The sequence below is a fragment of the Nicotiana tabacum genome, chromosome 2 (assembly GCF_000715075.1).
Source record: "Nicotiana tabacum cultivar K326 chromosome 2, ASM71507v2, whole genome shotgun sequence".
NCBI classification, from domain to species: Eukaryota; Viridiplantae; Streptophyta; class Magnoliopsida; order Solanales; family Solanaceae; genus Nicotiana; species Nicotiana tabacum.
The window spans coordinates 118,629,506-118,652,711 of NC_134081.1; the positions used below are offsets into that span (position 1 = coordinate 118,629,506).

General features: G+C 38.1%; 1 protein-coding gene across 1 annotated transcript; it reads left to right on the top strand.

Annotated features, from left to right (window-relative positions):
• Window positions 1–219: 219 nt before the first annotated feature.
• LOC107796466 (putative membrane protein At3g27390) lies at window positions 220–5,115 on the top strand. The gene is made up of 10 exons (XM_016619248.2): window positions 220–452; window positions 919–1,027; window positions 1,350–1,542; window positions 2,039–2,175; window positions 2,267–2,555; window positions 2,653–2,759; window positions 3,140–3,296; window positions 3,377–3,572; window positions 3,671–3,911; window positions 4,705–5,115. The coding sequence occupies exons 1-10, from the start codon at window positions 359–361 to the stop codon at window positions 4,940–4,942; spliced, it is 1,761 nt and encodes a 586-aa protein (XP_016474734.1). The 5' UTR covers window positions 220–358; the 3' UTR covers window positions 4,943–5,115.
• Window positions 5,116–23,206: the final 18,091 nt, after the last annotated feature.

The following is a 23,206-nucleotide window of genomic DNA, read 5'->3' on the forward strand; positions in this document are numbered from 1 at the left end:
GGTGATGTGCGTGAGTGCTGAGTGAAGTGTCACCGGTTTGTCACACTATCCAACCTCCTCCACGCGGGAATCTCACTTTAAAGGTAGTTAACTTCCGCCACGTGGCACACCTACCACCTTCTTCTGCCACGTTATGGCTCCACCCCTCATAACGGCTCTGTTTTCTCTTTTTCTCTTTTGTCCTCTTTCACAATTTTTTTTCTTTTCCTTTTCCTTTGCATCTCATACTCTCTCTCTCTCTCTCTTTATTCCTTAAAAATTATTCTTTCTATTAACTTTAGATTTTGGTTCTTGATTTTAATCAAGTTTTCTACTTCAGTAAAGAGAAGGTTTTTAGTAAACCATTAATTTTAATATAATGGAAGTACCAGTAGGGTTCTTGGCTAAGCTTTGGAGCTTTATATCATTTCTTCCTTTCTTCTTCTTGCTCTTCCTCCTTGGCCTTCTCAAAGGTGTACTATATATACTTTAGAGTATTTCCTTATCAACCCCTAAATGTTTGCATGATCATGTAATAAATTGTCTCATACACCCTTGGTTTGAACAATTGTAAGACATAGTTATACTAAATTTTTACATATCACAAAGTAGTAGTAAGTGGAGTGTACTAAATTTATAGATATTACAAAGAAGTGGTATGTGAAGTATATTTTGCGCAGACACGAATCAAAGATTTAAACTTGCGTGGTACTTATGAATATTAATTTTTTGAGAGCATTGCCACTTTACTCAAAGTTACTGTCTTGTTTGTTTTGGTCATGTTATGATGTTAACACACTTTTAAAGTTGGAGTAATCTGGCTGGATAGAGCTTTTGGTTAAGGAAAATGAGACAGAGAGAATGTTTGTAAGAGAACATTAAATTGTTGACATTAAATGTTGTTCTGGATATTGACAAGTTTGATATTTGTCTGGACAGGATTAATAATTGGTCCCATTGTCACAGTTATAATAGCAGTTGGGAATTCAGCGGTTGTAATTGGGCTATGGCCTGCACATTTTATTTGGACCTACTACTGTGTGACAAAGTATGTGTTTTCTTACCATAAGTCTTTTTTTATTGTTTATAATAGTACATAATGCAACATATCGAAGGCGATCCGTGGAGCAACGGTCAAGTTGTCTACGTGTGGCCTATAAGTCACGGGTTCGAGCCGTGGAATCAGCCATTGACGTTTGCATCGGGTAGGTTGCCTGCATCACCCTCCATTGGGGGTGCGGGCCTTCTCCGGGCCCTGTGTGAATGCGGGATGCTTGTGCACCGTGCTGCCCTTTAGAATGCAACATATTGTATATGTATCTGATATAGTATTTTGTTGTTTCTTTTGTGCTATGTGTTTCACATTTCAGAACAAAAAAACTTGGATGGGTTTTGAAGATTGCATTACTGGTTTCATTGCCAGTTCCTCTGATTCTTTGGCCCATAATAGCCATTATTGGGAGTCTACTGGGTGGGATAGGGTACGGTTTTTTCGCCCCGCTGATAGCAACTTTTGAGGCTATTGGAGAAAATATCACATTGAAGATCTTCCACTGCTTTGTGGTGAGTCTCAGCATTCACTCAAATTCTGTTTTTTGTTTGTCTGATAGTATTAACTAATATTAAGTAGATGAAATTTAATCTCCCATTGTCGGACAAGACATCGATCCTTGTAGTTAGGGTGCTACTGTCATTTCATTTTCGAGCTTTCGTTTGCTGGTTTCGGAGTTAAGAGTGCTCATGTTAAAAGATTCAAACATTTCTAGCTCTTCAATAGAATAATATGTGCATGAAATCTACTGATTAAAAAGAACATATATGTACATTGTGTGTGTGTGTGTAATTTATAAGCCAGAGAGCTAGATTACTATGAACAATCCTGCTCGTTCCTTCTGTTTGTTATGATGTAATTGTGAACTTTACATGCCAATGACTATAGTTGATAAAATTGTTAGGATGGTTGTATTTCCACCGTGAATGTTTCTGCAAGCTCCTTTTGTTCGTTCAACTGTAATCGTGTATTTTACATGCCAAAGATTATAGTTGATAAAATTATCAGGATGGTTGTATTTCCACTCTTAAAGGGAGCTGCACAGTAGTACGGGATTTTACAGACTTTTGCTTCCACTCTTACTTTTCTTACATGGACGAGCTTTCTGAGGAAATGGATCCAGACGAGAAACCAATGGAAGTGAAGTGAGTGATATCCGAATCCTCTTTTCCATAGCATTAGCCGGAGATTGTTAATTACAGAGAACCGTATTTTCATTTTCGTGCTGTGTCCTAGGTTGTCAAAGCTGCCAAGTTGCGTGTTGGTTTCTCTGCTCGCAATTCCAGTGGATGTGCCCTTTATTACAGCGCTTGCTCTTTGGAAGAGCCCGTTCATGCTGTTTAGGGGTTGGAAGAGGCTACTAGAAGACTTAATTGGAAGGGAAGGCCCATTTTTGGAGACGGTTTGTGTTCCATTTGCTGGTCTTGCAATCCTTTTGTGGCCTTTAGCTGTTGCTGTATCTGTGGTGGCATCTTTTTTTTCAAGTTTTGCTCTTGCGCTTTACAGCGGGGTGGTGGTCCATCAGGTCTGTTTGCTCTCCTCCGTCTGTTTCCTCCTTTTCAATAGATTATCATATGAGCCACATTATTTGATTCTTACTGAAGTGACACGAGTTTTCCTAGGAAGACTCATTTCGCATGGGACTTGCGTACATCCTAGCAGCCGTTTCCATATTTGACGAATACACAAATGACCTACTTGACATGAGGGAAGGGTCATGCTTCGCGAGGTATTGCCTGTATAGTGCAGTCGGTCACTTTTAGTTCATTACATTATGGTCTGAAAGAAACCAACCCTTTAATCCATGATATGAAATACTCCGTGTTTCAATTTATGTGGCAATATTACTATTTGAGGAGTCTACTAGGTTGTTCTTTCTTAAATATTTTGAATTGTAAATTATTATGTACGACTAATAATACTTTTTTATGTAGTTTCCAAATATGTAAATTTTATTTTTAAAAAATTGAAGAATCTATGTCTAATTTCACGGTCAAAATTAAGAACTTTGACCTCATACTCTGAATCGTGCCGCATAAAGTGGAACGGAGGGAGTAAGTTAATGATGTCATCAACGATGTTGATTGTCTGATTCTTTCCGGCAGCCAGGCCTCAATATCGAAGAAATATGAGCTCATCCGGATGCCTTGAGAGTAAGAACTCAATTGAGCAGAAGATTGAAAAAGAAGGATCACGCAGCTTGAAACTTATCTCGCATGGATCAAGAACCTTAAAACAGACCATCCAACAATATACGCCCATGCAGGTATAAAAAGGCATATGTAAAAATCATTTGCAGCTTAAATCTTTTTCATTTTTTGAACCTAAATGGTAAGTCTGTGGTAGGTATGGGGTTGGCTCTTTAAATCCTGTGAGGTTAACGGCAGAATACTCTTACGTGAAGGCTTGATAGATGTCAAAGATATTGAGGAATGTATCGTCAAGGGGGACTGTAAGAAGCTAGGCATCAAATTACCTGCTTGGTCAATTCTACAGTGTCTGCTTATATCTGCAAAATCCGACTCGCCAGGCCTGCTTATCTGTACGTCTTTTCCCGGGCTAGCCTTTTAATTATCTTCCTCCTCTTTCACTTATGCATTACTTTTAACGAAGAAATTATGTCTTTTATGCTATGTACAGCTGATGAAGTGGAATTGACAAAGTCTAACTGGCCAAAGGATAAAGTATTCGAGTGGTTTCTTGGGCCGCTCTTAGTCATGAAGGAACAAATAAAAAAACTGCAATTGCGAGAAGATGAAGAAATTAGCTTGAGGACGTTGGTAATGGGGTGCAAAAATGAAAGACCGGAGGAATGGGATAACACAGGATTTCCATCCACTGATACTGTGAGGAGAGCACAATTGCAAGCTGTAATTAGGAGGTAAGTCTATATTTATGAAATGCTTTATGAACTTTTTATATTTTTCAATCAAAATATTAGTGTCTGTTTGCGTGTATGGCATATATGCAATCATAATGTGATTACTTTTTATGAACTTTTTATGTTTTTCAATCAAAATATTAGTGTCTGTTTGCGTGTATGGCATATATGCAATCATATTTATGAAATGCTTTATGAACTTTTTATATTTTTCAATCAAAATATTAGTGTTTGTTTGCGTGTATGGCATATATGCAATCATAATGTGATTACTTAGTCCTTTAGGTCTATCTTGCAGAGGTGACATTACAGTGATGAACCCATGATTTTGTGCAAGCGGATTCAATTTTAGAAGTATATAAATTTAGTCGTAAAATAGTAGTTGTCAAGTGGGTTCAAATAAAATATTTATGCAAAATTTAAACAGCTTTAATCCTAATTTATACATATACACAATATAATTTTTTTGTGAAGCGGGTTCAGTTGAACCCGCTAGCCACTGCTCGGGTCCGCCACTGGGTGACAATGGAACCAAGCAAATACCTTTGCATGTTGTACATCAGTTTCTTTCCCTCAACTATTCTTCGAGCGGATTTTTTTTGTGTCTAATGAAAGGTAAACTATTTAACTTTCTTATAGTCTTTTCTTTTTTCCAAAGTCAACCAGATATTTTACAATCAGTCATATCGTCCTCATAAGAATCACTCACACTGTCCGCTTAATTGGAATTTACAATTCTAATATTATCTTAAAATTAGAGTGAGAACTGAACTACTTTTATATGAATAAATAGGTTGCAGGGCATTGTCGGTTCATTATCCCGGGTGCCAACATTCAGAAGACGCTTCAAGAATTTGGTGAAGGTGTTGTATTTGGAAGCAATCCAGATTGGTCTTGTGGCTGATAATGATGGTGGAAGCTCAAAAGCTGGAAATAGCAATAGGCGCCAACGTGTAAAGGGGGATACGAGAAATAAAGATGAGGGAGAGGAAAATGAGGAAAGCAGTCGAGATGGTGATAGTATTGTGTGACTATGTAGATTATGCTCATTGCAGGTGCATGTAATCTGTGTAGTTAAGCATGTAGTAAGCAGCTTTAATTGTGTACATTTTGGGTATTGAGTAAGCTTCTTTTTTGTATTAGCTTCTCTTTCTGGTGTAGAAAACACAGGTAAAAGTAGTATGACTATATTCGTGGTTTAGAATTCTCCTGTAGGATACTAAGATTGTTGCGATAGTAAGCATTATTTTCATCGACGAACTTCTGCTGCAGTACAGGCAGGAGGAGTTTGATTTGTGTCTTTTTCTTTTCCCACAATCACTTCCTGTTTTCCAGTGGAGAAATTGAGTGCAACCTGTGATATCCACCTATGATCATGATTTCATTTGCAAGTTCTAAAACAAATGTGAGGGGTTGATATCGCGGATTGTTATCCAACTTTCAGTTTATGAATTAGCCTATCAGAATGATGTCTTATGAACCAAATCTTGGTGTTACATGTGGTGTTTCCGCTGCTATTGACCTGAAGTGCTTTTTACTGATGCAACAATTTGCAGTTTTAGTTAGTGGTATGTGCCTGAGAGTGATTGTGAACACTGTTTCTTAACGAGGTCATTGACATTTCAACCATTTTAAGTGTCGTGAATAAAGCAGCGAATGGTTCTATCTTGTCTTTTAAACCAAATCCATCGTCTGTTGTTTTCTGCAGAATGTGGTACATTTTAAATACTTGGGTTGTGATAATATATTGCGAACAGTAGAGGGCATTGTTAACAACTAACTCAAAGAAGTGTGATCAAGTTCTAAACAGAGGCGGATCCAGGATTTAAACTTTATGGGTTCAGATTTATAATTTTATTATATCTCATTTAATTTAATGGGTTCAAAATTTATTAATTATACATATTTAATGATTTTTTGGCAAAAATACAGGGTATGAGCGAAAACTGTGAGTTCGGTTGAACTCGTAGTTTCTACGCTGAATACGCCTCTGGTTATAAAGTGCATAAATTATTAAAGGAAGGTGCTTACCCACACACCAAGTATATAACTTGATATACTCCATCAGTATTACTGAACAAATTAGCTCAGAAATTATGTTTATTTCTTCAGGGGTAATTTGGACTTGGTGTAAACACACAAAAAAAAGAAGGAAAAAGATGTCGTAAATTCGGCTATTCATGACCTTCTTAGACACTTAAATAAGTTGTATATGTTGGGAGCCAGAAATCTTGTTGCAGCTGATCCTCTAGGAAAGAAGATAGTGCTATGATGGTAAACACTTGGGAGCGTTTGGACATAAGAAATGTAAAATTTAAAAAAAAAAAAAAAAAAAAAAAGTGAAAAAAATTTCAAGTGAAAATGATATTTGAAAATTAGAGTTGTGTTTGGACATGAATATAATTTTGGGTTTTTTTTTAAGTTTTGTGAGTGATATGAGTGAATTTTGAAAAATAGTTTTTTGGAGTTTTTCAAATTTTCGAAAATTTTCAAAATTCATTTTCAAGTGAAAATTAAAAATTTTATGGCTAAACACTGATTTCGAAAAAAAGTAAAAATTTTTCTAAAAGTTTTATGTCCAAACGGGCTCTTAGTACCGGCGTTTACGCAAAAACAATGAATACAATTAGGGGTCGTTTGACATGAGGTATAAGGTGGGATAAGATCTGGGATTAAATTTATATTCTGTTTGGTTGGAGGTAATTTTTACCTTGGAGGTAATTTTTACCTCCAACCAAACAGAATATAAATTTAATCCTAGATCTTAATAAATTTATACCTCCAACTAAACAGAGTATAAATTTAATCCTAGATCTTAATCTAGAATATCTCATTTTATCTCACCTCATCACATCACTAGCTTGTCATTTAACCATGATAAAGTAATATGCATAACCTTCATAATTTGTTGGTTCATTGAAGTCGTTAGTTTCTTGACGGAAACTAACATTAAGGATGATTCTTGCTATTATTGGGACTAGTTTTAGTTATGTGTGTTGCACATGTCTTTCGCGCCAATTAATATATAGAATATATAGAAAATAATAAATTGGTGCATACATTGAAACAATAGCTAAATTTTAGTATCTTCTATACATGCAAAGATGATGAATTTAGTTGAATTAGTTATATAATATTTGTAACTATAAATATTTTATTATAGTTATGAGATATAAATACGTTATGTTGTTATATCTTGACTACTATCTCTTTAGAATATAAGTAATATAAATTTGGACTATCAATTGACCGATGACACTAATAGCTTGTTTGGGCAAACTTCTAGAATCAGCTTATTTTAAAAGGTGTTTTTCGCAAAAATACTTTTTTAAGTACTTTTGGAAAGAAGCAACTTGTGTTTGGTTAATTAATTTAAAAAGTATTTTTGAGCAGTAATTAGTATTTGGCTAAGCTTTTAAGAAGTGTTTTTAAGTGTATCTTTCTCAAAAATACTTTTCGAAAAATACTTTTAGAGAGAAGCTATTTTTTCTGTTTCTCGAAAAATTCTTCTCCTCCTACTCAAAAATACTTTTTTTCTTCTAAAAGTTTAGCCAAACGCCTTAACTTAGAATACTTTTGGTTAAAAAAAAAAAATTGGCCAAAAAGAAGCTTGGCCAAACGCTATAAGTATTTATGTTACATCAGAATTTGTATAATGGTTATTTCATCAAAATATTATAAAACTTAATTACTGAATATAAATATTTATCTAATTGTTTATCCTGTAGTGCACTTCTACATTCCAAATATATATTCTTTGAAATTCTTATCTATCGTAAAACTCTAGTCACTAAATTAGGTCGGTATTGAGGAAGTTGTTCTTTAAAAACAATTCTAGATCTTTATCCAATCATATTATAAATAGTTATTATTATTCTTAATATGTTAAAAGCTTGAAAACTAAATAATAATTTAACGTTTTGAAAAGGAGATCTAATGCATTCCTAATGAAGCTTTAAATTTAATGGTAACTTTTTGACAATTGGTTTATCATCAAGATTCTAAAACAAATTAGGTAGAAAAATGAAGCTAAGCTACTTTTTATAATAAAAGAGATTAAAAGTTTAAAAACTTGTTCAACATAAAAAAAAATACATGGTATATATTAGAGAATTACATATTTAAAGATTGATTTTTCTAATTTAGAGGAAGGTTCAGTAAACAATATGTATTATGACTATAGATTATAAGTACAGTCAATTTTTCATTTCCATGAAGAATAATAAATAAATCTAATTTAATTTGTCAAGATTCTAAAATAAATATTTTATATAGGAAATAAATAAAAGCTACTTTTTATAACATAAGAAACTAAAAGTTTAAAAAAAAACATGTTATGGTTTTTTTCTCGGGTTGAGTCTTGTTCTTAAATTTTTCTTTAATATTTATAAGTGTACTTTTTACATGGTAATGAAAAAATAATTGTAACCTAGGTACATAAAATTCATTCTTTTCAACTTTGTGTGATGACCCAAAAGATCATCTTTAAATTTAATAATTATTTTTGTGTTCTAAGACCTCAAAAAGTACTATTCATTATTCCTCGACTTGCGTGCGCAATCTGTATAATTTTTCGAAAAGTTTTATATGAAAAATTGATTAAAATGTGAAATAGAGCCTTAAAACTCAACTGAGTTGACTTTGATCAATATTTTGAACAAACGGACTCGGATCAGTATTTTGATAGTTCCGATAGGTCCGTATCGTAATTTGGGACTTGGGCGTGTGCCTAGAATTTAATTTGGAGGTCCCTAACTTGAATTATTGCCAGTTGGCGAAAACTAGAAGCCTAAAGGCTCAAAGATTTCAAAGTTTGACCACAAAATGACTTTTATTTATATAGGGGTCGGACTTAAGTTTTAAAAAATTTTATAGGTCCGTTATGTCATTTATGACTTATTTGCCAAATTTGGTGAGAAACGGAGCTGATTTGACGTGATTCAGATGTCCGGTTGTTAAAATAGAAATTCTAAGTTTTCTTAAAAATTTCATTTGATTTGGTATTTGATTCGTAGTTCTAGGCATTCATTTGGTATTTTGATCGTGCGAGCAAGTTCGTATGATATTTTTGGACTTGTGTGCACGTACGGTTTAGAGCCCCGAGGGCTCGGGTGTGTTTCGGATGCTCAACATGCCATTTTGCACTTAAGGAATATAGCAGATTTTTTGGTGTTTTGTTGCACACTTTTTCTTTATCGCGTTCGCGAGGGAGGTCTCGCGATCGTGTAAGGCAATCTGAGAGACCAGCTAAAGTTGTTCTTCGCATTCGCGAATTTGAGGACGCGATCGCGTAGGCTTAACTGGCTAAAGGAAGTTTTGTTCTTCGCGTTCGCAGGAAGAAGGATGCGAACGCATAGTGGTGTGAAGTGGTGCTTCACGAACGTGTGGCCAAGGTCGCGTTCGCGTAGAGTTAAGAAGGCTAAAGCTGGGCCACATACTTTGCTCATCGCGAACGCGTGAGGTCGTTCGCGATGGCGTAAGTATGAGAGTTAGAGCATCACGTTCGCGTAGAGTAAATTTCTAGGGCAGCAAAGTTGAGCTTCGCGATCGCGAAGCCATTCCCGCGATCACGAAGAGTAAAATGGACATGGGCAGGAATTGTTCTACGCGATCGCGAACGAATTTTCGCGATCGCGATGAGTAAAAATCTGGGCAAACAGAACTTAAGTTCTAGAAATGGGATTTCGACCTATTTTCCACCATTTATGATTTTGAGCTCGGGTAAGACGATTTTTGGGTAATTTTCACGGGAAAACATTGGGGTAAGTGTTTCTTATCTTATATTGATTATATTTCATGATTCCATACTCATTTACATTTTGAATCCGTAAATTTATGGAAGAAAAATCAGATTTTTTAAAATCTTCAAAAAATGTAAAATGAAGATTTGAAAGCCAATCCGATGTCGGAATTCGATAATTTTTTTATGGTTGAACTCTTATCGGAACGGGTGTTCGGATTTCATGAATTTTTTCGGGATTCAAGATGTGGGTCCCACTGTTGATTTTTAAAATGAATTTCAGATTTTATCCGAAAAATTAGTAAATTCATATGGAATTAATTCCTACGATTTGTATTGAAGATATTGAATTGTTTATGACTAGATTTGAGGATTTCGGACACTAATTCGCGAGGCAAGAGTGTATTGGAAACTTAAAATTTGATTGCGAGGCGGGGTAAGTGTCGTGGTTAACCTTGACTTGAGGGAATAGAACCCCTAAATTATTTGCTATGTGAATTTCATGTGCAACGATGTATAGGCAAGGTGACGAGTGCCTATACTTTATCAATTTAATTGGTTGCTTAATTATTTAAACATCATAAATTATTTTAAGACACGAATTAATCGTTATAATAATTGTTTCTCTCATATTCTTTGTCAATTATTAATTCTTGAATTCCTGCAATAATTGTTACATGCTTATTTGATTTATGTGTCTTAATTGCTACTTGACATTTAGCATATTAAATATTAAACTGCCTATTTTTCCCCTGATTTTCACAATAAATTGCTACTGGTCATTGTTTGTATCATAAATAAATCATAATTATTGTATGCTTGTTGTCCATAATTTCATATTAATTATTGCATTTATTGGAGTAATTTTTTTTTATATAAGAATTGGTAAGTGAATATATTGGAGGAGCGGGTTGCATGCCGCAACGGAAATGAAAATGAATATAGTGGGGGATTGGGTTGCACGCCACAACAGACTTATTAAAAGTCCATATTGGGGGATCGGATTGCACGCCGCAACAGACTTATTAAAAAGTCTATATTGAGGGATCGGATTTCACGCCACAACAGAATTGATTAAAATGAATATATTGGAGAAGCGGGTTGCACGCCATAATAGAAGTGAATATGATTATATAGTGGGAGCGGGTTATACGCTGCAACGGAAATTGATGGAAATAATAATTGGTCATGACTGCTGAATTGGCTTCAACTGTTAAAATGAGTTACCTGATTTATTTCTATTATTATTGTTATTACTATTATTGTGTACATGTTAATGTAAGTGACATGTCTTAACCTCGTCACTACTTCGTCGAGGTTAGGCTCGATACTTACCAGTACATGGGGTCGGTTATACTAATACTATACTCTGCACTTCTTGTGCAGATTTTGAAGTTGGTCTCAGCGGCGTACCATAGACTTGCTAAGATTTCAGCTACTCAGATGAGACTTTAGGTATAACTGCACAACGTCCGCAGTTCTGAAATCTCCGTCTACCTTATTTTAGTTGTGTGTTTGCTTTCAGACAACTTTATTTTATTCATACTTTTATTTGTATTATTCTAGAAGATCGTGCACTTGTGACACCAATTCTGGGATGATATTTAGACGTCGCTATTATTATGGATTATTCACTACATTTCAGACTTTACTTCCGCATCGCTTTCCTTGTTATTAATTAATTTTAAAATTATTTAAAAATGGCTAATATTATTCTAACGTTGGCTTGTCTAGCAAGTGAAATGTTAGGCGCCATCACGGTCCCGAATATGAAAATTTCTGGTCGTGACACTTTGTATAAAAAACTAAAAAAGGAACAATATAATCTTTATTTAGACAACAAAAGCAATTTTCTTAATTTAAAAAGGTACGGTGGTTGGTAAATAGAATATGGTTATATGGAATTAGTAAACAAAATATGGTTACTTGGATGGTTATATTGAATTGGTAAACAAATATGGTTACTTGGATGTAGTTTCGTTGGACAATTAAATCAACGTGTAATTGTTGTTTTTAAATTCTTACATAATTCAAATAAGAAAATATATTTAATAGTCAAAATTTTATTGATTAAAAGGTTCTAAATCTTAGAGAGATAATTAAATGACTATTTTTATCTATTGTGAACTCTATTTTTAAAAGGGTAAAAAAGGCGAATGATATTTCGTTAAGGACATTTCTGCTTTTAATATAGCATAGATAGTTGAAGCCTGAGGCGGACACATTAAATTGAGGGGTCACGGGTGATCACGCCCAACTATGCCTTGTAAAAAGGACTAAGTGGTCGCTTCAAATATAACCCGGTTCAAGTCCGGAGTCGAATCCCACAGGGAACTAACCTATTTACTACAACTTTAAATAATGCTAATGATAAACTCAGACAACTTACAGATGCAAGAGTTTTATGAATAATCAGTGGAATTTATTTAGCTAAGGAAAAATGACAATAAAATTAGTAATAATCAAGACTAAAATTGAATTCAAGGGTAAAAGGATCTAGGGCTATTGATTTTTCCAATTGCCGGATTAATCCTTAACCCTTTAGCTATAATCTCGCCGTAATACTCTATGAGGATTATGAGTTCCGAGCTACCGTAATTATCTCTCGATCAATTACGATAATTTACTAGAAGCATTCTCTCGAACTACTCTAGTTAACAATTTAAGCAACTCAGAATTATCCCACCAAAGCTTCGTTATTTCTAACCCCACTTTTAAATTCAAGTAATTAATCTCTTAACTTACCCAAAAGTGGTGTTGTTCCACAACAATCTAACCAAGTGTTCTTTCTCAAGCAACACAAGGTAACTAGACACGATTAATCAAGGGCCCTTTCAATTAACCACAATACAATATGTAATTGAACAATCATAGAATAAATACAGCTCAATTATAACAAAATAGAGTCAAGACTTCATCCAACAATTGGTTCCATCAACACTAGATAATAGATTTAGCTACTCATACTAATGGAAAATAAAGCACTAAAATAATTCATAATCAACAAATGAAGAAGATGATGAAAACTCTTAGGAAATTATCCGTCTTCTCCCCCTTGTTCTTGCCTCTAAAATCTTCTAAAACTAGCTATATCTGACTTCTGAGTGAGTTTTGGCTGCATATAGGTTTAGGTTAGTCGCTTATAAAATTACATAATTAACCCTGCGTGTTTGGCTTTCGCCAGCCCGTCCGCGGATCCGACCGTAGATTTCCACTGCCTCACTGTCTTGAGTTTGCGGCCGCGCACTCGGAGGGTCGTCTCGCTTGCTTTTCTCGCTCCTTTTCGACCGGGCTAACCTTCGATTGGCCTTCCGTACTCCATGTTGACTCCAAAATACTTGTTAGCTTCCTCCTAGCTCGGAGTAGCTCCTGCAAAGCATCAAATTCTTAATTAGAGAATTTTGTTATCTTTTAGCATTCAAATATCAATAAAGTGTGGCTAAATTAGAGTGTAAATAGTGTCTAAATTGCATAAATATATCCTACTATCAACACCCCACACTTAAACCATTGCTCGTCCCCAAGCAATCAAACCACACTCTAAGAGGCCTAACTTCACTGAGCGACTTCCCTACTCGTCACACCAAGAATATTTCACATAAATTGAGGACATTAGTTAACATCTACACCTCAAGGGTTGAGTCCCTCTAACCATGCAATGTTCCTAACCAGCCTACTTACTTTAATTCAGAGGTCCATACTTACCTATCCTTCATGAATCAAGTGCATGCTCACAACAAAAGAGACTCATTTCATAATAAGTAAAATTCACACACACTGAGGAACTTTAAAAGGAACGAAATTCACTCACCCTCAGAAATGACATTCTTGTGCCACAGAAAATGTACCATAGGCTTGCCCGTAGTGTATTACTTTACTAATTGAGCTCACTCAATCTAGGATCAAGTAGGACTTTATTTGGATGTAATGTAGGCTGCGGGTTGGGTAGGATATATTTGGATATAATAGTGACTACACCTCCCTAAGCACTTAAATACATTTATTTTACAATCAAGTCCACACCTAAGTTAACCAATATTTTCATATTTAACACCACATATACCACCCCACACTTCTTCTTTGAGCACATTCACCTTAAAAGCCACCAAAGAATTATTACTAATTAACATGATACATTATTAACAATTTTTTTTTTACAAGTGGCTTTTCCAACAAAATATGCCTTTTTTCTTATTTTCTTAGTTCCACTCAAAAGCTCCACCCACTACCCCACACTTTAACCTTTGTAAATTCATAGTAATTCAAGTGCTTACGAGAGATAAAGGGTTCAAAAAGATGGTCAATTCAAACAAGGAATAGGGCTTGTAATGTGGTTGCCAAGGAAACAGGATTACAGGCTCAGCGGGGTTAACTATGGTACATAGTAAATAGGTGGGTAGAGTATGTATATATATGGTTCAACAAAGAAATGCCTATATTACTTCCCGGACTAAACAAGACTACCATTTTGCTTTGCAGACACACGAGGCAAGTTCTAGGCATTACATATCGTGCATAAAATATAACGAGCCTCACACACACATTGCACATGACTCGTTCCAGATTAGATCATCAAACACTCAGATCAGGGTACTTAATCCAAATTAAGAACATACATTTTAAGGCCTTCTTACAAGAGTCAACAAATGAGCCTATGCGTCACACTAAAGTAACCGCTATATTCAAGGCATTACGAAATTAAGGGATCCTATTTTAATTCGGCCCATAGCCCGTAAGTTCCTAACTAAAAATAAAAAGCTAACTACACCCAGTTCAAACAAAACCCTTAGAAAAGAATCGTGGTTTAAAGAAAAACAAAGGGGGAATTGATACACTACTACAAAAGAAAATGTTTTTTTAAAATTTATTTTTTTCTTTCGACTTTAGTCCCTCAAGAAACCCGTCGAATGATATCCATCGTCGGGTCAAGTCGAAGTTGATTTATACAAATAAACTACGAAACTATCTACATACAACATACAACAAAGTATCCCCCACCCCACACTTAAAAAGATGGCATGTCCCCATGTCATACAAAGGAAGGTAATGTGAGGTAAAGGAACTTCCCTGGTGGATCAGTCTTGATTGGAGACAGTGTCAGGGTCGAGATGACATGCTCTCCCCAGCGCACGCAGCCAGCCCATGATTTTCTTTTCTGACTTCGCATTTTGGGTGGCCAAAGCATCAACTCTAGTCCCCAATTCCGTGACGGAAGTGCACAGTCCTGCCATGTCTTGTTCTATGGCTGTCATTCGCGTGCTCCGTCTACCCTGGGATGGCCTCTCAGCTGTGGCAACTTATTCCTGTAGGGGTGAGGAAGGCCCAATCTCCTCTTTCCCTTCATCGCCCTCCTCCGGCGTATCAGAATCGTCACTATGAGTCGCCTCAGGTGCCACATGGTCTCTCCTGATGGTCACTTTGTCTGCTCGGAACTTAGCTTCTCTCCTGACCTTGCCATTCGCATTTGGGTTCTCAGGCACCCTTGCTGCCCGACATAAATCTTGTAACCAGAGAGGGAAAAAAGAATCCATACCTCTTCAATGGTGAACGGACGTACATTTCATACTATATAACCTTGGCCACATCAAAATTGTGGCCATTCACGAAGCACTAGATCAAAGCAACTCTAGGTCCATTAACCTCAGCGGTGTTGTGGGATGGCAGCAATTGACTGTTGATGATGTGCAACCAGTACTTGCCTTTAAAAATGAGCGAGGCAGAATGCAAGATCTTACTCGGCACCACCCACAGGACATCTTTGTCAGGTACATAGATAGTTCGAAAAAACCTGTGCCATGTGATGGGTTCTCTTTTATAGGTATCATAGAAATCCTCCTCCCCATCGAAAATCGGCAAGCGATATACTCTCCGGATGGCTTCTAAAGAGGCATTCACCCCCGTGTTCTGCACAGTGCAAATTCTATCCTCATGTTCGGGGTAATTGGCATAAAATTCCTGGACAAGCATCAAGTTACCTTCCTCCGGTTCTTCGAAGAAGCTGTCCAACCCACGCCTGATCAACTCTCGATACATATTAGGGCAGTCATCTAGGAGAGATGCTCTATCAATACCCTCTCCGGTACAGGCTTCTTAGTAGCCTTCAAACTAAACCGGTCCTGGGCAGCTCTGGAGACGAACTTGGTGCGATCATATGAAGCTGCACTGGCTGGTGCCCATCCCCGAGAGGAGCCTCCATGACCACTTGATGAGGTTCCGGTAGTGCGTCTCTTCCTTGAAGGTTTCATGTTACCTACACAATAAATACTACTATCAGTGGAGAGCGGAATATGTGACCCAACGGCGGTTACTCAGACTTCACATGCACAATTGGTCATAATTTATATTCAACACTCATTAAGGCAAATCAACAAACAGGTAGTGTGCATATGTCCCCCCCAAGTCACCTAAAAGACCCAATTAGACTACCGTTCCTCACAAACCCAACAATGGCTTCCCCCAAATGAACCAATTCAAATAGCCTTCATATACCACATATAAACCACAATCCAAATCCCAAACAAAAGCACCTATAATTTTACTACCCTATACATACAATAGCAAGGGAAAAAATTGAAAAGAAAGAGGAATAAAATCATGTACTTACTTGGAGATCTTGAAAACAATGGAGGTTGGAGATTGGTTAAGTGGAGAAGAGAAAGAAGGAGAAGAGTCTTGTGTTGAAAGGAAAATATGGGGGAAAGGAGGGGGCATTTTAGTTGTGGGGGGAAGGAGAAGGTTTTGGGGACTTGAAGTTAGGAAGGAAAGAAGAGAAGTGGGGGTAAATGGGAAGGGAAGTGGGGGTGGTGGGCGTTTAAGTTAGGGAAAAATAAAAAACAAAATTGACTAAAAATAGGAAAAAAAAACTTACCTGGACATGCCCCATATCCTCGCCCAGATCTGCGATCTCGTCCGCGGTCGCGGATTCTGGGCAGAGGGGGACCAAAACTCCGCGCCCCAATTCGCGGTCCAATTCGTGGCCGCGGACGGGGGACAAAACACTGGCCAAAATCTGTGGCCATATCCACGGTCCAATTCGCACCCGCGGACAGGGGACAGAACACATGCCAAAATTTGAGGTCCAATTCGCGGTCGCGGATCTTCGTCTCCAGCCAATTTGTTTTGTCTTTGCCGCATTTTTACCTATTCTCGGGTTAATTTTGACCCCTGAATCCTTCTTATGCACATAATCTTTTGCCCTGCACACTAGTAGATCGGTCAAAGTCGTTCAAAATCAATTACAACAACCAAAGTAAGAAAAATAATGGGTTGCCTCTCAAGAAGCGCCTGATTTAACGTCGCGGCACGACGCATGCTTTCATTATCACTCCTCGTTCGCGTACTGGGGCTCTACCAAAGTTATCACCACTCTATCCCCTTTCTCTTCGACCATTTCAAGGTAATGTTTCAACCTTTGCCCATTTACCATGAACTTGTTTGTCCCATATTCAGATTCAATCTCTACGGCTCTACTTGAGAACACTTGCACCACTCTGAAGGGTCCTGACCATCAGGACTTCAACTTACCCGGAAATAATCTCAATCTCGAGTTGTATAACAACACTAGATCTCCGGGCTTGAAGTTTCGATCTAAAATGTACTTATCACGGATCATTTTCATCTTTTCTTTATATAATCTAGCATTCTCAAATGCATGGAACCTGAATTCCTCGAGCTCATGTAACTCAGTGACTCTGCTGGTGCTTGCGGTCTCTATATCTAGATTCAACTGCCACAGTGCCCAAAGTGCTTTATATTCGAGCTCTACCGGAAGGTGGCATGCCTTTCCAAGTACCAACTTGTACTGTGACATACCAATTGGAGTTTTGAATGTTGTACGGTATGCCCATAATGCATCATCCAGCTTCTTCGCCCAATCAGTCCTTGTTGCATTCACTGTCTTTATCAGGACACTTTTAATTTCCCTATTGGACACTTCAACTTGCCCGCTCATCTGTGGGTGGTACGGTGTGGCTACTTTGTGGCGAACTCCATACTTTTCCAACAGACGTGAGAACACTCTATTACATAAATGGATTCCACTATCACTGATTATAGCTCTCGGGGTGCCGAAATGTGTGAAGATGTTTTTCTTTAGGAAACTTGTTACCCCTGTTGCATCATTGGTCGGGAGAGCCACCGCTTCGACCTACTTGGAGACATAGTCAACTGCTACCAATATATATTTGTTACCATACGAGCTGACAAACGGCCCCATAAAGTCGATCCCCCACATGTCGAAAACCTCCACCTCTTGAATTATGGTCATCGACATCTCGTGACGGCGAGATATGTTGCCTGTCCTTTAGCATTCATCGCAACTTTTGACCCAAGCATGTGCATCTTTGAATAGGGTAGGCCAATACAATCCCGATTCCAACACTTTTGCTGCTGTCCGGATTCCTCCAAAGTATCCACCATATGGTGAAGCATGGCAAGCCTGCAAAACAGAAGCTTGATCTTGCTCGGGGATACATCTCCGGATCATGTTATCTACACATATTTTAAACAATAGATGTTCGTCCCAATAATAGGCTCGACAATCGCGGAAGAACTTTTTCTTTTGAATTGAGGAGAGTTCATAAGGTACAATACCGCTTGCTAAATAGTTAGCAATATCAGTATACCATGGCGTCTCCTCCATTGTCACAGCAAGTAACTGTTCATCCGGGAATATCTCTGTTATGTTTTCAACCTCCATTCTCTTTTCAGCTCCTTCCAATCTTGAGAGGTGGTCTGCCACTTGATTGTCCGTCCCCTTTATGTCACGGCTTTCCATATCGAATTCTTGTAGTAAAAGAACCCAGCGAATCAAGCGTGGCTTTGACTCCTTCTTTGCTATCAAGTACCTAATTGCTACATGGTTAGTATAAACAATAACTTTTGAACCAATTAAGTACGACCTGAATTTGTCGAAGGCAAACACTACAGCCAATATTTCCTTTTCTGTTACAGTACAATTGAGTTGTGCACCACTGAACATCCTGCTTGCATAGTAAATCGGGTGCATTATCTTGTCTTTGTGTTGCCCCAAGACTGCTCCTATAGCATAATCACTGGCGTCGCACATGAGTTCGAATGGTTGCTCCAGTTGGATGCAACTATGATAGGTGCAGTCACCAATCTCTTCTTCGTCTCCTCAAAAACTAACCTGCAATTATTAGAAAACACAAAGGGCCTATCCTTTTCAAGCAGCTTACATAAGGGGTTAGCAATTTTGGAAAAATCTTTAATGAATCGCCTATAGAACCCGGCGTGCCCAAGGAAACTTCTCACTGCCTTTACCGAAGTGGGCGGTGGCAGCTTATCAATCACATCAACCATGGCATGGTCGACTTCAATGCCCTTGCTGGACACTCGATGCCCCAACACTACTCCTTCTTGTACCATAAAATGGCACTTTTCCCAATTCAGCACCAAATTTGTCTCCACACATCTTTTGAGCACTCTTCTTAAGTTGTGAAGACAATCTTCGAATGAATCCCCCACCACAGAGAAATCATCCATAAACACCTCCATAATATCCTCCACCATGTGAGTGAAAATTGCTAACATGCACCGCTGGATTGTAGGCGGTGTATTGCAAAGTCCAAAGGGCATTCTCCGAAAGGCAAAGATATCATATGGACAAGTGAAAAATGTTTTCTCTTTGTATTCCGGAGCTATTGAGATCTGGTTATACCCCGAGTATCCATCCAAGAAACAAAAGTGGGACCGCCCGACTAACCTGTCCAACATTTGGTCAATGAAAGGCAAGGGGAAATGGTCCTTTCGAGTGGCTGTGTTCAGTTTCCGATAGTCCATACAAATCTGCCACCCCGTGACTGTATGAGTCGAGATCAACTCATTATTCTCATTTTGTACGACCGTCATTCCTCCCTTTTTCGGCACACATTGGATAGGACTGACCCAGTTGCTGTCAAAGATGGGGAAGATGATACCCCGCATCCAGCCACTTGATCACTTCCTTCTTTACTACTTCCTTCATATTCGGGTTCAGCCGTAGTTGATGTTCCCTGGAAGGTTTGTGCCCATCTTCCAGAAGAATCTTGTGCATGCAAAAGGCTGGACTGATACCCTTTATGTCTGACATGGTCCACCCAATGACAGTCTTACATTCTTGCAATACTTGCAATAGTTACTCTACCTACACAACTAGCAAACCAGATGATATAATAACATGCAAAGTAGAATTAGGCCCCGAGAAAGCGTACCTAAGGTGGGCTGGAAGCGGTTTCAAGTCCAGCTGTGGTGGCTCCTCTATTGATGGTTTTGCAGGTGGTATTGCTCTCTTTTCTAAGCGTAGGGGCTCGAACTGAGGTTCCCTTTTCCAGAATCGTTGACCTTCGAGAGCTATGACCCACTCTGCAACCCTTCACCGTCCATCTCTACCAAATTTATCAAGCAGGCTTCTAGTGGATCCTTGACATTAAGGGTCTCATCCTCTTCTTGCAGTATCACATCCACAGCCTCCACTAGTGAGCAGTTTGCAAATTCACTGGGTCTCCTCGTGGATTGTTGAACGTTGAATATTATTTCTTCATTGTTCAACCTCATTTTCAACTCTCCAGTCTCGCAATCAATTAATGCTCTCCTAGTGGCCAAGAATGGCCTTCCCAGAATGATGAGTATCTCTTCATCCACCTGATAGTTAAGAATAACAAAGTCTACAGGAAATGCAAATTTCCTCACTTGCACAAGCACATCATCAAGAATTCCTGTCGGTCTATTGACTGTGCGATCAGCCAGTTGCATCAACATTGAGGTCGGTCTAGCTCTGTCAATGCCCAGTTTTGTATAGATTGCCAACGACATCAATTTTATGCTAGCTCCCAAGTCACACAATGCTTTAGCAAAAGCATAACTCTCAATAGTGCATAGGATAGTGAAGCTACCTGGATCAGACACCTTTTGGGCCATAGGTCTTGTCACTACCGCATTGCAGGTCTGTGTCAGAGTTACAGTGGACAGGTCCTGGAAGTCAAATTTCTGCGACATCAGGTCCTTCATCATTTTTGCATACCCTGGCATTTCCCTCAAAGCATCCAATGGCATTTCCCTCAAAGCATCCATCAGTGGAATATTCAATTGAATTTGTCAAAGCATTTCCATGAATTTCCTGTATTGATCATCTTTCTTTTGTTTTGCTAATATCTGAGGGAATGGTACATGAGTCAACCTCTGTCCACTACTTAATATCTTTTCTTTGTTGGAAGCTTCTGGCACAAAAGGTGCCACCTGTTCTAAGACTTGTTCACCTTCCTTCTCATTACCCTTGTCAACTTGTGCCTGTTCAACTACCACCTCAGTGAGCTCTGCTGACCCATCTGCCTCTAATGTAACAGGAGTAGTTGGCGTAGTCTCTCTCCTAGATTGAGCAAATGCTTGCTCTCTGTCTAAATTTCTTCCATTCCTGAGACGCACTGCCATTAACTGATTTGGGTTTGTTAATATTTGTATCTGCAGGCAATGTTCCTTGGGGGTGATTGTTCAAGTCCATAGACTGTTGTCCCAGCTGAGTTTCAATACCTTTGATTGCTGAATCATATGCTGCTAACTTTTCTTACATCTTGCCATTTGTTCCAACGAGTTGTTACAGCATGCCCCTGATTTCTACCATGTTGATGTCCTGTTGTATATGAGGTGGTTGGTAGGCTAACTATTGCTAATGTTGCTGATTATAGCCATGTTGCCTTTGATAAGGTACAACTTGACCTTATGGTCGTGCTCATCCAGAATTGGGGTTGTGTTGTGGCAGGTTGGGTCCCCATTGTTACCCACTTTGCCTCTGACCTCCAAAATTATTGACATAATTCATGTCTTCTCTGAAGCCCTGGTTATCATTCTCTCCACTCCATAAGCACACATATGACTGGTTTATGCAAGGAGTGCACAATCCTCTATTTGTTGTATCAACAATGTGCACTTGCTTTGTACCTATCTCATCAATTTTCTTTGTCAGTATGCCCATCTGAGTCACGAGAGTGGCTATGTTCTCTGCATGGGAATTGTTTGGGTCAAGAGCAACAGAATGCACTATTGGTGTAAGTGTCGTACCTCTAGTCATCCAGCCTGAATTTTGAGCCATCTTGTCAAGAAGAATCTTGCACTCTGTGAATGTCTTGCTAAAAAATGCACCCCCAGCTGAAGCATCTACATTGGCCTTCAAACTGTCTGCTAAACCCATGTAAAATCTCTGTCCCAGCATCTGATCTGGAATGCCATGGTGTGGATACTTCACTAGCATACCTTTGAACCTCTCCCAAGTTTCTTTCAAGGTCTCAGTTGGTTTCTGCCTGAACTGCAATATCTCATCAATCTGCCTTGTAGACTTGTTGGGAGGATAAAACTTGTTTAAGAATTATTTGACTAATTCTTCCCAAGTGACAATGGAGTTTATTGGGAACGAATTCAGCCAAGTTTGAGCCTCTCCCGTCACAGAGAATGGAAACAGTAATAGCTTGATGGATTCAGGAGTCACATTCGGCTGTCTTTGGGTCACACATATTGATAGAAAATTCTTCAGATGTTGTTGTGAGTCTTCAATGTATGACTCGGAGAACAGTGTATTATTTTACAACAGATGCAACATATTGTTGGTGATCTGGAATGTCTCCGCTTGTATCTGAGGTACAACAATGGCGGTGGCCAGGTTATCAGCAGTTGGTTATGCCCAATCATAAAGAGCAGCTTCTGGCACAAGAGGTGCCACCACTCTATTGTTTGGGTCAACCCGATTATTTCGATTGTTTCCGTTGACATCGTCCACGTTATCCATTTCAATTTCGAGTTTTTTTTGTTGTAACTGTTTGTTCTTCTTGTTGGCTCGATTTAATGCCCTGAATGCTTCCTCGGGGTCTGAGAGTCCTTCAAAAAGTTCACCAGTCCTCGAAGAGCTTCTAGGCATACACCTGAGTCACAGGAGAATTCAAGCGTAAGAATTTCAATGGAAAAATTTAAACACCGTAAGAAATTGATCTAAACTAAGAATACAAGCAATCCTTCTAAGTTGTAATAAATAACACCATTAGTTCCCCGGCAACGGCGCCAAAATTTGATCACGCCCAACTATGCCTTATAAAAAGGATTAAGCGGTCGCTGCAAATATAATCCGGTTCAAGTCCGGAGTCGAATCCCACAGGGAACTAACCTATTTACTACAACTTTAAATAATGCTAATGATAAGCTCAGACAACTTCCGGATGCAAGAGTTTTATGAATAATCTGTGAAATTTATTTAGCTAAGGAAAAATGACAATAAAATTAGCAATAATCAAGACTAAAATTGATTCAAGGGTAAAAGGATCTAGGGCTATTGAGTTTCCTAATTGCCGGATTAATCCTTAAACCTTTAGCTATAATCTCGCCGTAATACTCTACGAGGATTATGATTTCCGGGCCACCGTAATTATCTCTCGATCAATTACGATAATTTACTAGAAGCATTCTCTCGAACTACTCTAGTTAACAATTTAAGCAACTCAGAATTATCCCACCAAAGTTTCGTTATTTCTAACCCCACTTTTAAATTCAAGTAATTAATCTCTTAACTTACCCA

Bases quoted from the DNA above. Each gene is read 5' to 3' on its own strand.
- LOC107796466 (XM_016619248.2), top strand. From the start codon at position 359: ATGGAAGTACCAGTAGGGTTCTTGGCTAAGCTTTGGAGCTTTATATCA. The intron at 453-918 runs GTGTACTATATA...TTGTCTGGACAG, and splicing joins CCTCCTTGGCCTTCTCAAAG to GATTAATAATTGGTCCCATT. The intron at 2,556-2,652 runs GTCTGTTTGCTC...GAGTTTTCCTAG, and splicing joins GCGGGGTGGTGGTCCATCAG to GAAGACTCATTTCGCATGGG.